This window comes from Dromiciops gliroides, chromosome 1, assembly GCF_019393635.1.
Source record: "Dromiciops gliroides isolate mDroGli1 chromosome 1, mDroGli1.pri, whole genome shotgun sequence".
NCBI lineage: Eukaryota > Metazoa > Chordata > Mammalia > Microbiotheria > Microbiotheriidae > Dromiciops > Dromiciops gliroides.
The window spans coordinates 671,321,868-671,338,728 of NC_057861.1; the positions used below are offsets into that span (position 1 = coordinate 671,321,868).

General features: G+C 43.6%; 1 protein-coding gene across 17 annotated transcripts in view; it reads left to right on the top strand.

Moving 5' to 3' along the window:
- OBSCN (obscurin, cytoskeletal calmodulin and titin-interacting RhoGEF) overlaps nucleotides 1–15,419 on the top strand; it is a 325,223-nt gene extending 309,804 nt beyond the window's left edge. For all 17 annotated transcript variants that reach the window (XM_043975986.1, XM_043975988.1, XM_043975987.1 and 14 more), the window contains 10 exons: nucleotides 1,505–1,615; nucleotides 2,174–2,341; nucleotides 3,710–3,832; nucleotides 5,006–5,176; nucleotides 6,866–6,983; nucleotides 9,378–9,617; nucleotides 10,506–10,729; nucleotides 11,451–11,526; nucleotides 11,785–11,934; nucleotides 14,125–15,419. In XM_043975986.1, coding sequence (XP_043831921.1) covers nucleotides 1,505–1,615; nucleotides 2,174–2,341; nucleotides 3,710–3,832; nucleotides 5,006–5,176; nucleotides 6,866–6,983; nucleotides 9,378–9,617; nucleotides 10,506–10,729; nucleotides 11,451–11,526; nucleotides 11,785–11,934; nucleotides 14,125–14,302 — 1,559 coding nt within the window. In that variant the 3' untranslated portion in view covers nucleotides 14,303–15,419. The remainder of the gene's footprint in view (nucleotides 1–1,504; nucleotides 1,616–2,173; nucleotides 2,342–3,709; nucleotides 3,833–5,005; nucleotides 5,177–6,865; nucleotides 6,984–9,377; nucleotides 9,618–10,505; nucleotides 10,730–11,450; nucleotides 11,527–11,784; nucleotides 11,935–14,124) is intronic.
- The last annotated feature ends 1,442 nt before the right edge of the window (nucleotides 15,420–16,861 follow it).

The window sequence follows — 16,861 nt, forward strand, 5'->3', positions numbered from 1 at the left end:
TGGTTTGGTTTTCCAGCTGATCAGTCAAATCCACATTGAGCATTTACTATGGAATAGCTTCAAGGATAATGAATAATAATGATAATAAAAACAATGACTGAAATTTCTATGGTGTTTCAAGGTTTACAAAAGTACTATCCTCCCAGCAGCCCTATGAGGACAGTAGCATGATGCGTTTCTTATTTTATAGATTAGGAAATTGAGGTGATGTGCTCAAGGCCATATAAGTAGCAAAGGGCAAAGTTGAGATTTGCTTCCGTATTGTTGTGCAAATTGCTCAGTGTTCCATGGCAACCTATGGGGCTAAGCCGTGTCCAAGGTACTGAGGCCTTTGAAAGATGTCTGTTCTGGAAAGATCCCTAGACATGTTCTTCTTCCTCCCTCCAGCCAAATCTGCTCTCAGGAAAGGCTCTGAGGTCAGTTCCAGACTCTTTAGTCCCCTTTCCCAGAGCTATCTTATCCAAGGAGGCCCGTGAGTAACCCTTGAAGGGCTGATACAGGTATCAACATGGGGTGGCCTAGCAATGAGGACAATCTGTTTTCTCTGTGTGTGAACCTTTGAGTTATTCCCTACTGCATCTGTCTGGTAAATAGGGAAAAGAAACCTTTTCAGTCAGTCCATCAAAATCCAGTCTCTGCCCTTGAAGAAATCACAGTCCATCTGGGGAAAGAAGAAAGTTAGCAAATGGAATGTTAACCAATAATACAAAGATATGTCCTCCATAGTGGGTTTATGGAACAGAGGGATCAGCATAGACTGAAGTAGTCACAGAAGGCAGAAGGTTTGTGTTTGGTTTGGTTTTTGGTGAGGCAATTGGGGTTAAGTGACTTGCCCAGGGTCACACAGCTAGTAAGTATCAAGTGTCTGAGGCTGGATTTGAACTTAGGTCCTCCTGAATCCAGGGCCAGTGCTCTATCCACTGTGCTACCTAGCTGCCCCAGGCAGAAGGTTTTAAGGAAGGGGATGGAAGGATCTGAAGAGGGAGGAACACACTCAGGTTAAAAGAACAGCATGAATGTCCCATTCCCTGAGGAAGAAATGAGTTTTGTATGATCAGATAATGCCTAGATGAAAGGGAATATTTGTGAGCACTTAGGACCCTCCAAAAATCTAACATTAGCCTAACTTTCTGACTTCATTTGGCATTACTCCCATTTTTCCTCATGGAGCATCACAACACACTTTGCTCCTCTCTAATGGACTTTACCATGTAATATTGTCTATCTGTGTTGGTGCCTTGTCCTTCTACCAGACTATGAATTCCATGAGGGCAGGGATAGTGGCTTATCCAATTTTATATCCCTTCTGTGGCACAGTACTGAACTCTGCACAGAGTAGGCACTTAATAAATGTCTGTATTGTATCTTTCTGTATTTTATTGTATTGTTTTCCCCATTTCAAACTTATGATCACTTCAGTCAGCCTTGTCTTTGAACATCTCTGCCCACTGGTCCATGTGCCTGAAATAATCTGTGTCTTTTGGGTCTGTCTGTCTTTCCTCAGCACCTTTGTTTGTAAAGGAACTCACAGATGAGGCTGTCATCCCTGGTCAGTCCGTTACACTCTCCTGCCAAGTTTCTGCTCACCCAACTCCACAGACTCAATGGTTCAAAGGTGATTGTTCTAACCTGAATCCAGAGATGGAATTCATCCCTTAACACACAGCCTAAACCCTATGTTAAAAAGTAGAGCCAAGAGATGGTGGTGCTTTGGAATCAGAGAATGTCAGAGCTGGAAAGAGCCATAGAAGATAGACTGGCAGAACTGGAAAGAACCTTATAGACCATTTGGTCAAGCCTCCTCATTTTACAGATAAGGAAACTGAGGCTCAGGAAGACTACATGATTTTCCCAAGATCACACAGCTAGTTCATGAAAGAGTAAGGACAATAACTCATGTCTCCTGACTCCCAGTCCAGTATTCTTTCCACTGTGCCATGATCCATTCCCAAATACCAGGTTGGTGTGCCAAGCATTAGACTCTATGTGGACCTCTACCCATGTGAACATAATTTGGCCAATGAAGTATAAGACTGGCATCTTTCAGCTCAGGAGCAGAAGATGCCACAGGGTCCCAAAGTACTATTTATCATATATATTTGTCATTCTCTTTTTAGAACCACCCTCAGATCCACTTCCCAGACTCAGGCCTTTGGTTCTATCTCTTTCCTAGATGGGGTCCCCATTCAGACCAGCGGCAGGCTCCTCATCTCCTCTACGCTCAAAAACTTTCAGCTTCTGACCATCCTGGTTGTAACTGAGGAAGATCTTGGTGTTTACAAGTGCACTGTGAGCAATTCCCTGGGAATGGCATCTACAATTGGTGTCATTAGGAAAGCAGGTCAGTGCTACCTCTCTTTCCTCTACCCCTATACTGCCTCTCTTGGATTTCAACTTTTTCAAGGAGAACAACTCCATATGTGAAAAGGAATTGTACTGTTAATGTCTGCTGAGTGAGAAAATACATGATGACAAAAAACTCTGTGATTTCAGCAACATTTTTAAATGAAATTTAAAAGAATGAATGATTGAAAAGCATTTAATAACCCCTTACAATGTGCCAAGAACCAAGCTAAGTTCTAGGGATCCAGGTACAAAAATGGAACAATTTCTGCCCTTTAAGTTTAAATTCTAGGGTAAGAAACAACACTGGTGGCAGAGTGGGGAGGGGGAGAAGAAGGAATGGCCAAGAAAGGGAGTTATGACCTAGGAAATCACAAAGATGGTGAGTGAAATATAGCAGAATCATCTGCATGCATTTGAAAAATAGTGCTACATCTTTGTGTGAGGCATATTATTTATTCTAGGTGCAGAAGATAATTTATTATGTCGTACTGCATATTTGGTAAGAGCTAATATAAAAATGGCAATGCTTGGGGTACATATGGATTTTTAGCCCCTTTGCAATAACTCCACAGCATCTCAGGGGTCTGCAACCCACAAATTTAAAGACCCTGCTTTAAGATATTCTCCTGTGAAATGATTCCAGGGATCTTTGAAGAGTTGATAGTTCTTCATTCTTGGATAGACATACTGTCCAGGTGGGGCTTCATTCCACTCTTTGTTTCAGAATAATTGAGTATTTTCCACTTAGAGTCTTCCAAACTGCTGTCATTTGCCCTGTTTAGCAACCTGTTAACCATAGCATGGGGAGGGAATGAAAAATTGGTTGGATTTGGGAACCCTTGAACCAGCCTAAATGATCCTAGATCCTGAAGAGAACATGCCTACAGTGCTACAACTAGAAATTCTGATGCCTGGGGGAAAATTCAATTGAGTTGGAGAAAGGAGGAGAAGATAGCACACCCCATTCCATTATCATTGAATAAGGAGAGAAGGTTGCTCATTTCCCAGAGAATCTAGTCCTTGCTAGGGAGCTATCAAATCCTAACCCCCAGGAAGAAATAAAGCAAGGGAAAGTGGGAAGTGAGAGTCTTGGGTGTGGGGATCTAGTCCCAGGATAGGACTGAAACCCTCAGGGATGGCACTGCACAACACAGAGATCTTGAAGGACTCTGAGGCATAGGGGTGGTGGATGTGCTTTCTACCCCATTACAGTCTTCCAGTCAATTATCCCTACATCTCATGCTCCTCCACTGGCCCTGCACTGCTTCCACCCCATATGTCAGCACCCTGGGACAAATCCCTCATCATAGTGTCCTAGTTACAGCTCTCTACACCTAACTTCCGTTATGACTCTCTGTGACAGAAATACCTTCATCTCCCCCACGCCCGGATATTGGAGAGATATATGAAAATGGGGTGCTCCTGGTCTGGAAGCCCGTGGAATCCCATAGTCCAGTGACTTACATTGTACAATGCAAGATAGAAGGTAATATGAGACTGGGCTTTGGTTCATTCTCATCTCACCCTCCTTAAAAACACATCTAAGGGGGGGCGGCTAGGTGGCGCAGTGGATAAAGCACCTGCCCTGGATTCAGGAGTTCCTGAGTTCAAATCCGGCCTCAGACACTTGACACTTACTAGCTGTGTGACCTTGGGCAAGTCACTTAACCCCCACTGCCCCGCAAAAAAAAAAAAAAAAACCACATCTAAGGGGGGCAGCTAGGTGGTGCAGTGGATAGAGCACCGGCTCTGGATTCAGGAGGACCTGAGTTCAAATCTGGCCTCAGACCCTTGACACTTACTAGCTGTGTCACCCTGGGCAAGTCACTTAACCCCAACTGCCTCATAAAAACACACACACACACACATCTAAGCTCATAATGAGTTCACCTAGGAGCATAAGCCATCTTGGGGCAAAACCAACATGGCTCAGCTTTCCAATGACTGCCCATGGAGAAGGGAACCCCAAATAGGAAATGGAGTGCATGATAGTGGGAAGAACACAGCACCAGGAAACAGGGGACCTAACCCCAGCTACTGGCTGTGTGACCTTGAACAGATCACTGAACGTCTCTGAGTTACTTCATCTTACTTCACTTCTCTCTCAATATCTTCATCTATGAAATTGAGATGCTAATACCCCACCCCCTCCATACCCTTCAGGGTTGTACAAGGACCAAATGAGATGTGTCTGTATGTGAACCTGGTTTAAAAGCACCACAGAAAAATAAGTTGGAATGATGACAGGAATAATGCTGTCCCTTACTACTTAAAGAAGGGCTTTGGAGCCCATCCCTAATTTTCAAAGTACTTCCCTAACATTTTGAGGCCCATCCCTAACCTCTGGAGTTCAGTGTCCTCATCAGAATCCAGAGCTTAGGCTGTCCCAGGACTTACCCTAGGACTGTCACATTCCTAGGAATAACCATGTAACTATAGATAGATTTAAAGTCCCAGATGTTTTCATCTGGTTGAAACCTTCAGACTGTTGACAAAGTAGTAGAATCAAAACCAGACCCAATGGGTGAGCCTTTGAGTCTTTAAGACGCCCCCTCCCGTTCCCCACCTCCTTCCTGAGCAGAACATATGTAGCCAGAAAGGACAGCCTACATACTGTACCAATTGGCTCCAAAACTCCATCCTCTTCCGACTCACCCAGGTGGAGACTGGATCACGCTGGCATCTGACATCTTTGACTGCTGTTACTATGCCAACAACCTCTCCCATGGGGGAATGTACTCCTTCCGAACAGCCTGCGTCAGCAAAGCAGGCATGGGACCATACAGCAGTTCCTCAGAACGAATCCACATCGGCGATCACAACCAGATGGGTAAGCAGGAAGCAAAGGGAGTTCAGAATTAGGTTGTATTAAGGACTTGCAACCTTTGAAAGGAAAGAATCATTTTGTAAGACTCCTAGAATATTGCTTTTCGAAGAACTGTATTAGACACATATGTTTACATAGGAGAGATTAGACACATATGTTTACATAGGAGAGATTTTACATCTTCAAGTGTCCAACTTATGTTCTGAACATTGTATATAATTGATGTAATTGCGATACAAAGATGCTGGACAATAATTACTAGCTCCTATATCAATCAATCAACCAAGTGTTTATTAAGTTTGCCAGGCACTGGGCTATATTGTAGGGACACAAAAAACAAAAAAATGAAAATCTCAACTCTCAAAGAAGTTATAGTCTATCAAGGGAAACGACATGTATCTGTATAAGTACATATAGGTTAAATACAAGATGAATACAAGGTGGCTAGGGAGGGAGTTGGGGAGATGAGGGAAGACTTCATGAGGAAGGTAGGAATTGGACTGCATGAAGGAACTGAAGGATTCTTTGAGGCAGAAGCATGGAGGAAGGGCATTAGAGACATGGATGGTAGCCAATCTTGGCACCACTCTCAGTATAATGTCTGATTTTGTATTTCTTTGGAGAGATGCTTGATTCAATTCAACAAATATACTATTTATATGGGGTGCTGGGGGAGCTGTGAGGTTTAGATTAGATGAGTGCTCACAGTCTGGCGAGGCATCAGGTATGAATACGTATAATAAAGGATGATGGGGGCAGCTAGGTGGCACAATGGATAAAGCACTGGCCCTGGATTCAGAAGGACCTGAGTTGAAATCTGACCTCAGACACTTGAAATTTACTAGCTGTGTGACCCTGTGCAAGTCACTTAACCTCAATTGCCTCACCAAAAAAAAAAAAAAAACAAAAAAACGCCCCTAAACGCTTTGTAGTTAAAGAGCTGAGTGTGAGTGCTGATGAGATTATGAGTTTCACCTCTCCTCAGTCTTTAGAGGTCCCGTTGCCAACAACTCTGTGCAAAAAATTTTTAATGAAGTTATCTCTCTCTCTTCAGGCTGCTCTTCCTTTTACTCCCATTTTATACAACATTTATTAGTAAGTGGATTGTATTAGTCCACTTTTAGTATTCATTCACTTATTAAATATGACTAAATATTTATTACTATTAGTACTGCTTCAGGCAGGGGAAGGAGGGAGAATAAAACCATCCCTAACCTTAGAGAACTCATACTTCAACTGAGAGTACAAGACTAACACATAGGAAACAGTCGACACACAATTCAAGATCATGTATAATTGGTATTATGTGCTCAGTACAATACATAAGTATATAACCTACTTTGTGTAAATGCCTGTTAAACTGAACTGAGAGATAGCAGGTATAGAGGAGTTCGGAGGAAGGAAGGAAATGCTTGAGGACTGAACTAGCCAGAGAAGACTTTGTGGATGAGGTAAGGCTGGAGCTGGGCTGGAGGACAGCATTGCAGACTGAGGGAACAACACAGGGGTAAAAGGCCAAACATTCTTTTGGGGAATTTGGGAACCTGTCAGCCTACAGACTTTGTTAAAATGGGATTCTTCCCTTTCCACACTCTCAATGTGGTAGGAGATGCCAACGTTGAGCATGCCAGTACCTAGGATTTTGCCACCAATTGTTTGCCCTTGCCCAACGTGCTTCCTTTTGTCCTTCAGGACCAGCCATCATCCCAGATGTGTTCCCAGGAGCCACCAAGGAGAACAATGAGAAAGTCATTCAAACTCAACCTCTCTCAAGCCAGCAAACCTATGCCTTTCAAATGGAAATACGGAGGTAAGGAAGGCTATGACAAAGAAATAGGAATAAGTTATTTAGCCAGCTGAATTTGAGTAAAACTTGATATTTCAGCTCTTGTCTGATAATATGCCTTCTCTAAACCCAGCTCTCTACTGACTTCCCTGTTTTTGTCAATGGCACACCCTCCAGTCTCCCAGACTTGAAACCGCAGAGTTATCTTTGACCTCCTCCTCTTTTTCTTACCTGTAGCTTCCTATCAGTCACCAAGTCTAATGCTGTCATAGAATCAGAGCATGTCAGAGCTGGAAAGACCCTAAAATCACGAAATGTCAGAGCTTGGAGGCACCTTTTTAAAAGAGTATCAAGGGGGCAGCTAGGTAGCATAGTGGATAAAGTACTGGCCCTGGATTCAGGAGGACCTGAGTTCAAATCCGGCCTCAGACACTTAACACTTACTAGCTGTGTAACCCTGGGCAAGTCACTTAACCCTCATCTCCCTGCCCCCCCCCAAAGTGCATAAAATGTTAGAGTTGGAAGGAACCTTAGAACATAGAATGTCAGAGCTAGATGGGTCTTTAGGACATGGGAGATAGAATATCAGAGCTGTATGGAACCTGAAGATCAGAAGACATAAAATATCAGAGCTAGAAGGAATCTTAGGACATGGGACATAGAACATAGAAAATTAGAATTAGAAGGGACTGGATAGAGCACTGGACCTGGAGTCAGGAAGACCTGAGTTCAAATCCAGCCTCAGACACTTGACGCTTACTACTGTGTGACCCTGGGCAAGTCACTTAATCCCAATTGCCTCACCAAAAAAAAAAAAAAAAAATTAATTAGAAGGGACCCCAGAACATAGAATGTCAAACCTAGATGGGTCCTTAAGGATATAGAACATAGACTATCACAGCTGAAAGATAACTTAGACACCCTGTCATCCAATCTCCTCATTTTACAGAAGGAAACATTGAAATCCAAGGAGATTGTTGTTGTTGTTGTTTGTCCTTCATTCTCTTTTTTTTTTTTGCGGGGCTATGGGGGTTAAGTGACTTGCCCAGGGTCACACAGCTAGTAAGTGTCAAGTGTCTGAGGCCAGATTTGAACTCAGGTCCTCCAGAATCCAGGGCTGGTGCTTTATCCACTGCGCCACCTAACTGCCCCCTGTCCTTCATTCTCAAAGAGGACCGTGGCATCAGGGCTGATGTCCTCACTGACAGTGAATTGGATTGAAGTGAGGGAGTGCTGTGCAAGATCACCAGCCTCACTCTTTCCCCCTGAGCTAGTGGCAAGATATACATCAGGATGACCAGAGATGACCCTCAAAATCCAAGAAGTGATTTATCCAAGGTTACACAGTTAGTCATCGGCAGAGGAAAAATGAGAAATAGGATTCTTTTCTCCCCATTTGATTGTTTTTTTCTATTTGACATCATAAAACCACCCATCTCTTCTATAACCAGCAAAAGGTCTCATAGACCCACCTGACCGTGAGACTGGATAGTACGGAAAGAAGCGTGGGGCATTTTGGAAGGCCAGGCTCAGGGCAGGATTGCAAATACCATCAACTATAGGTCATGCAGTACTAAATTATGGGTTTGGTGGAATCCACGAAGCTTGTTGCTGTTGTTGTTCAGTCATGTCCCACTCTTCGTGAGCCCATATGGGGCTTTCTTGGCATAGATACTGGAGTGGTTTGCTATTTCTTTCTCCAATGCATAGGCAAACAGAGGTTAAGTGACTTGTCTGGGGTCACACATCCAATGAGTGTCTGAGCTCAAATTTGAACTCAGGTCTTCCTGACTCCAGGCCCAGCATTCCATGCACTGAGCCATCTAACTGCCATACATCATGGAACTTAGATCTGAAAAAAAGAAAAGAAAAGAAAAGAAAAGAAAAGAAAAGAAAAGAAAAGAAAAGAAAAGAAAAGAAAAGAAAAGAAAAGAAAAGAAAAGAAAAGAAAAGAAAAGAAAAGGAAAGGAAAGGAAAGGAAAGGAAAGGAAAGGAAAGAAAAGGAAAGGAAAGAAAAGAAAAGAAAAAAGTCTTGGAAGTCATGACACTGGGGACAGTGTCCTATTCATCTTTCTATCTCCCCTGATACCTGACCTGGTCATCTAAGTTAAGAGGTTTGGAAGTGTTCAGATTTTTGAATTGAATTGAATTGAATTGAATTGAATTGAATTGAATTGAATTGAATTGAGGGTACCTGCTCCTTTGTTAAAAGTAAGATGGGAAGTGAATAACTAAATAGAGTTAGGAGAAATGCTATAGCTCGTTGTCGCCTACTTCTTTGGGGTAAGATCAATCAGAGGTATACACTTAGAGATAGATGATGGTATTTTATGACTTCATCAAAATATGTGAGCCAGGAGTTTGGAGCCAAGAGAGTAGGAGTGTCTATCTCACCACAGAAATTTTTTGGTTTGACAGGGGTCGCTTCAGCGTTGTACGGCAATGCAGAGAAAAGTCAAGTGGGCGGGTCATGGCAGCAAAAATCATCCCCTACCGTCCAGAAGACAAACTGGCCACCCTCAGAGAGTACGAGGCCCTGAAGGCCATCCACCACCCCAATATTGCCCAGCTCTTTGGGGCCTATATCAGCCCCCGACATCTGGTACTCATCTTGGAGTTCTGTGCTGGGCAGGAGCTACTTCACTGCTTATCGGAAAGGTGAGTCCAAGCTAAATGAAGTAGAAGCCTGCATCCTTTACCAACTATCCAGACAAGTCTCTAAGAACTGGCAAGCATCCCTCTCATGAACACAATCCACTTAGGTCAAAGTCATTCAATTTAGCTCCCTATCATAGATTAATAGAATGGCAGAGCTGGATAGAACCTAAAATATTATCTAATCCAGAGCTGCTTAATCTGGGATCCACACACAGAACTATGAGATCAGTGAAACTTTTTTTCATTTTTAAATTTTAAAATATATTTTTGCAAAATCTATTTTCACTCACCTCCAAGTGGAATTTAACATTTCTTTTAATTATGAGTGTAGACAAAAAAAAAATCACAGCGGTATTAGGCTTTACCAGACTACCAAAGGTGTTCCATTACAAAAATAATTAAGAATTCCTGTTCTAGTCCAATCTGCTCACTTTATAGTAGGGCAAACTAAAGCCCAGGAAGGGGAGTTGATTTGCCCCAGATCACTCAGTAAGTAAGTGGCAGAACTTGGTCTAGGATCCTGGTCTCCTCACATCCATGTCTGATACTCTCTCCAATACACCAAGTTGACCCTGATCTATTTGGATATACCAGTGGTCAGATCACATCTCCTAAAATACAACTTCATACGGGGGAAGTCCTGATGTGATATGGTAAGCCTGTAAGGCAAGGGTTAGTTGTTAAATCCTAGACCCATAGGATTTAGAATGGAATGGCCCTTAGTGGTCATCTAGCCCAGCCTCCACATTTTACAGAAGAAATCTAGTTCAATGGAAGTTAAGAGAATTCCCCAAAGGTACTTGAGTGGCTCCTAGCAGACATTGATACCTTAAAGCACTACAAAAATGTAATCAATTAAAATCTGCTTCATTGTGCCCACCGTCCTAGGTCATCCTATTCTGAGATGGAAGTGAAGGACTATTTGTGGCAGATCCTCAGTGCCACTGAGTTCCTCCATGCCAACCACATCCTGCATTTAGACCTGAGGTCAGAAAACATGATTGTCACAGAGTACAACTTGCTCAAGATCCTTGACTTTGGCAATGCTCAATTCTACACACAAGACAAGGTCCTTCCCACAGAGAAGTTCAAAGACTACATTGAAACCATGGGTAAATGAGATGGAATGAGGTTGGGTTTGAATAGAACTGAAAATAATGTTTTCCTTTAGAACTCCTGCGTTTGCTGCAAGAGAAAATGTAAATTCCTCAGCTTGACATTTAAAGTCTTAAATAACCTTTTTCTTCCAGTCCATCATCTCAGGCTTTTTCATATTATTCCTCTTTATTAATACTCCATAGCCGAGTCAACTTGGCCCTACTTCCTGTTCCCTCAACTTGGCATCACCATCGTTCCTTTAAACAGTCTGTACCTCATACCCAGAGCATAGTCCTTTCTCACCTCTGGCTTTCGCCATGGCTCAGCTCAAATGCCACATCCTTTGAAAAGTCTTTTCTGATCCCCCCCAAATAATCATGTATATACACATCTGTTTATATGTTGTATCTATTCCCCCCACCAAAAACTAAAGAAAAAAAGCTTTTAGAAGGTAAGAACTGTTTTTTGTTTTATCTTTATATCTCCATTACTTAGCATAGTACAAGTATGGTTGGTTTGTTTTGGTTTGGTTTTTTGTGGGGCAATGAGGGTTAAGTGACTTGCCCAGGGTCACACAGCTAGTAAGTGTCAAGTGTCTGAGGTCAGATTTGAACTCAGGTCTCCTGAATCCAGGGCCGGTGCTCTATCCACTGTGCCATCTAGCCGCCCCCATTCAAGTATGGTTTTTAATATCTTTCTTTTCACTCCATTGACCCATTTCTGTTTGTCCTTTAGCTCCTGAACTCTTGGAGGGCCATGGAGCCATCCCACAGACAGATGTGTGGGCCATTGGTGTAACTGCTTTCATCATGTGAGTTGGGGTGGGAGTGTTGGGGGGTGTTGCCTATGTCTTGGGATTGTGGGAGGGAACCACATTCAACCTGTCCTGTGTCTGAGCCTCCCAAGGGGACCATAGGGAGAGGAAGTGTAGAGGGTGTCATAGAATCCTCCATTTCTCTCTACTCAATTTGTCTCTGGCGTACCAGAAACACAGAACCTCCTCAGGGACAGCACTCATCTGCCCCAGATACAACCAACTTATATTGGCTTCCTCCTCTCTCCTGGCAAGGCTGAGCGCTGAGTATCCTGTTAGTAATGAGGTGACCTGTGACCTGCAGAAGGGCCTGAGGAAAGGGAAGATTAAGCTGAACCGATGCTATGCTGGCCTGTCAGGAGGAGCAGTATCCTTCCTCCAGAGCACCCTGTGTGCCAACCCGTGGTAAGTAAGGGGATTACTCACCCAGCACTTGGCTTGTTTTCCCCTTGTGTCATCTCCCAAAGCAGATCACAGCCTGTATCAGTGCAAAACCAGCAAATAACATAATTTGATCCTACCCATAATTTAATTAAGCAACAATCATTCATTTATACCTTCTGGGCAAAGGGATGCTAGCCTCAGCCTTGGGAGAGATGTACTGTTTAGATACATCAGTCCTTGCCCTCCTGAAGCTAAATTATGGTAAGAGGATGTGATACAAATACCAAAAAACCATACCTAGGGGCAACTAGGTGGTGCAGTGGATAGAGCACCAGCCCTGGATTCAGGAGGACCTGAGTTCAAATCTGGCCTCAGACACTTAACACTTACTAGCTGTGTGACCCTAGGCAAGTCACTTAACCCTAATTGCCTCACCAATATATATATACCATACCTCACAGTCATAAAGAGTGTTTGTCAGAGAGGTGCAATTCGAGGTCTACCCAACCAAGGGAATCAGGGATGTCTTCCAGAAGGAGGTGGCATTGGAGCTGGGTTTTAGAGATTGGTAGGAATTCAGCAGTAAAATCATGATTCCTTTCACATAACTTTCTATTTACTGAAAGGGTAAGAAAATAAAAGCAACTCAGTAAGTCCAAGGCACAAGGAGAGACTCTCTCTTGTTGACAGGAGAAGCCAAGGGAAGATGTTTCAGGCAAAGCAGACAGCCTGAGCCAAGGCATGGAGGGAAGGGAATGCTCATACTTTGCAGGGAACAGAGAGAAGTCCCATTTGGCAGGTACTTCCACTAGTGTGTGGAAGAGATAGCATGAAGGACACATCAGAGTGCCATGGGAAAGGCAGCTGGCGAGGGAGGCAGAAGGCCCTGGCTCCAACCTCACCACCAACTTGCTTTATGACTCTGGAAGTGAGAGCCACCTCCCCATCTCCAAAACGGAGAGGTTGAACTAGGTGGTCTCCAAAGAAGGAAGTTCTCCAAGATCCCTTCCTGTCCTAACAGCCTCAGAAATTAGACAAATCAATGCACACAAGTGGTGGGTTGCTACCATTTCTAAGCTGGGGTCTCCTCTGGTTGCCGGAGAGCCTCTAAATCTAAGGGCAGGGTCAAGAAGTAGCTATCTGGATAGCAAGAACCAACATATCGTGGTTTTGAAACCCAAGCTGTGAGGCAGCTAGATGGTGCAGTGGATAGAGCACCGGCCCTGGAGTCAGGAGGACCTGAGTTCAAATCTGGCCTCAGACACTTAACACTTACTAGCTGTGTGACCCTGGGCAAGTCACTTAACCCCAATTGCCTCACTAAAAAAAAAGAAAAAGAAACCCACGCTGTGCCTAGGACTTGGAGATTCCCTACTTATTAATTCAATTCAACAAACGTTAATGAAGTACTTCCCAAATATGAGGTCCTGCAGTGAACCACAGGGAGACAGAGATGAAAAATGGCACAGCACATCCCCGGGAAGGGAGAGAACACCTAGGAAAATAAGAATCGTCATACAAAGCAGAGTAGAATATAGGCAAAGACCTTCAGGCAAAGAGCTGTGAGAAGGCTGAGGATGGGGAAATCACTTTCAGCAGGGAGGATTCATCCAGAAAACATTTTGTTAAATGCCTACTATATATATGCCAAGCACTGTGCTAGCCAATGGGATAGGAAGAGAAAAAGGAAGCTGTCCCTTCCCTCAATAAAGTTACATTCATTGTATAAGACAATGCCAGGTGATGTGCAACTGCCGCCAAGGACCTCACCTCAAACAACCTGGTAGTTGACTTTACCCAACCTTTCCTAGAGGAAAACCTAGTGAGGCGTAGTGGCAAGAATATTGTCTTGAGAGTCAGAGGGCCAAAGTCTGAATCCTGATTCGTTACATTGTAAGCTACTTGAGGGCAGGAGCTGTCTTTTGTTTCTTTTTGTATTCTCGGTGCTTAGAACAGTGCCTGGCCCATAGTAGATGCTTAATAAATGTTTATTGATTGATTCTGCTACCTACTGTCTGTGTGTGACCTTGTGTAAGTTTTACATAACTACTCTGGGCCTTAATTTTCCCATGTGTAAAAATGAAGATGTTGGAATTCTAAAGTCATCCATATATTAAACTCTAAATCCTATGATCCAGAGAGGAGAAAGGATGTGAAGAACAAGGAGGATTTGGAAATCCAGAGTCTGAACCTTTACTTTTTATGTTTCAGGGGAAGACCCTGTGTGTCCAGTTGTCTTCAGTGTCCCTGGCTGACCAAAGAGGGCTTGGAACATACCCAGCAAATGTCAGTGACTTTTTCTACCAACAGGCTAAGGACTTTTGTGAAGGACCGGGAAAAGAAGCGAGCCCTACTCTACAAGAAACACAATATTGCCATCCTCCATTAAGTGCCCCAGAGAACACACCTGTATATTTGATCCCATTCATTGTAGTGACAATTCCTGCCTCTAACTTGTCAATGTGGAGACTTGGAGTATGGTAGAGCAGAGGATGTTGTTTTGAGTGCGGGTTGATTTGGGGGTTGTTGTTTCAAACTTGCTAGTCTCTACAACTCTAAATCTACACAGAACTTTGTCCCATTCCTGCTCCTGAGTAGCCAGTGCATCAGACAAGGGCTCTGAGCTCTGGGTTGTTTTCTCTGTCCAACCTTTCCTCAAATTAGTCTTTCCAACCTACAATGACTTCTGTCCTAAAGAGGCAAGTCACCAGTGGCTCCAGGACACAGTTCTCAGTTAAATGCCCTTTGGAAGAGTTGGGTTTAAAAAGCAAGTTGAGATGAAATCAGACAAAATTGCTACTTATTTCAGGAGAAATTGGCCGTGCAAATGGAGATTGCTTTGTGTCTTATAGACCACTGCCCCAGTTGCCTTAAAGGAAAATTTTGGACTCTACAGGAAGCCATTTAGATCCCAGATCAAGATGGTGCCCATGGGTAGAGTCTCTCCTATTTCAGATTAGGGTCTCCTTACGATCAAGCCTTTCATTTTTTGTGATTTCATTTAGAATTTCAATCAGCTCTTCAGTGGCAACATATGTCTCCAGGAAATCAGAGGAGCCTGGAGGCTTGCCAATTTACTACAATACAACAAATAATATTAATTTCCTTTTGTGTGCCTAAGGGGAGATACAGAGTTTAGATAAGCTGTAGTTCCAGACCCTCAAAGAGCTCACAAATATAGCAGGGGGTAAGACATATACCCAAATAACTATACTTTTTAATGTCCCATGAAAAATGCATCAGAGAGGTCAAATACCAAGGAGGTCATTACAGAAGCTTACCAATCTTTCCCGTGGGCTCTTTGAGGATGTCAAGCTAGGAAAAGTGGGAGGGGGGCCCAAGATGGAGGAAGGAACTAAGTGGTTTTCCCCTGAAGGGGGAGGGGGAGACCCAATTAGCTTCCAGCAGAAAAGTCTTAGGTCTTTATGTTTTCCCAAGGCTCTCCCCTTGAAATTTCTCCTAGCTTTCATGATGTTTTGTTATGATAAATAAAGGACTCTGTCAAAGTGGTAAATTATGGCTTTAGATATGTGGCTTCAAACTCTAATTGTGTGTGTGTGTGTGTGTGTACCACTATTATTCTTGCTTTTTCTCTAACACATTAATTACAGGTTTGGATAAACAAAAGGCTGCCATGATATGACAGGACTAGACAGCTCAAGGACCACTTGATTAAGATCCCAGTTTTATGTGCTCCTGCCCATGAAAACGATTTGGCTGACCAAGCAGCCAAGACCTCAATTTTAACTCCCCAGGTCCCCCAGCCCTATCACTCTGGCTCAAAGGCATATTCCCTTAGCACTCTCCCTTTTACCCCAAGGCACACTTCCCTTAGCACTCTCCTTTTGCCCCAAGGCCCAGTTCCCATTGCACGGTCACTTTTCCCCAAAGCACGTCTAAACCTCTTAGCCTAACAAAAGAAGAAATAGCTATAGCCCAAAAAAGGAGGCTAATTATGAATTAAGAGAAAACTCCAAAGAGAGGGATGTAGCCTTGGGGCAGCTAGGCGGCACAGTGGATAAAGCACCAGCCCTGGATTCAGGAGTACCTGAGTTCAAATCCGGCCTCAGATACTTGACATGTACTAGCTGTGTGACCCTGGGCAAGTCACTTAACCCCCATTGCCCTGCAAAAAAAAAAAGAGAGAGAGAGAGGGATGCAGCCTTGAACCCTTTGGGTTGGCCCAAATCCCTAAGAATTTATCCTTCCCCTTTTTAAAAGTACCTTTTGTGGGCAAAGCCCCTTGCTTGGCCCTGAGGGGAAATGTAAGGTTTAGATAAGATGTAGTTTAACCTAAATCTTTAGATAAGATGTAACCTAAGATAAACCTTTTTTAAGGACACATCCACTCAATCAATCATTCGGGACCTTGACAAGCTAGTAGAACTCGACCAAAAATACTGGTGGGAGAGTCTTCACAGGGTTGTCACCACTGCCAATGGATGTGTTCCACTTGCCCCAAGGACAATGCAACCAAGCCACTGAAGCCTGCTTGAGGTCAGTTTCCTCTCCCAGATGCCCCCTTTGAAACTTGGCAGATGACTTCAATCAACTGCCACCTGCCCCTGGTTACAAATATGCTTTGATTATGGTCTGTATGTTCTCCGAGGGAATGGAAGTATTCTGCCACAGCCTCTGGGGTAACAAAAATCCTCTTGGAAAAGTTGATTTCATTGGGGGTGGGGGTTCCTAAAGAGATACATAGTGATAGGAGCACTCATTTTACTGGAGTTTCATTAGCTTAGCTGCTCTATTCTTGGCCACTCAGCCTCTTCATTGTGCCTACCACCCCTAATCATCAGGAATGGTTGAGTCAAGGGGATACTTAAACCCTCACTAAATTCTCTGAGGTACTGGGTATCCCTTGGCCCAAAGCCCTTCCTCTAGCCCTTCGAGGCCTCAGATCTAGACCAATCGGTTCCCACAAATTCAGTCCTTACTAGCTAGT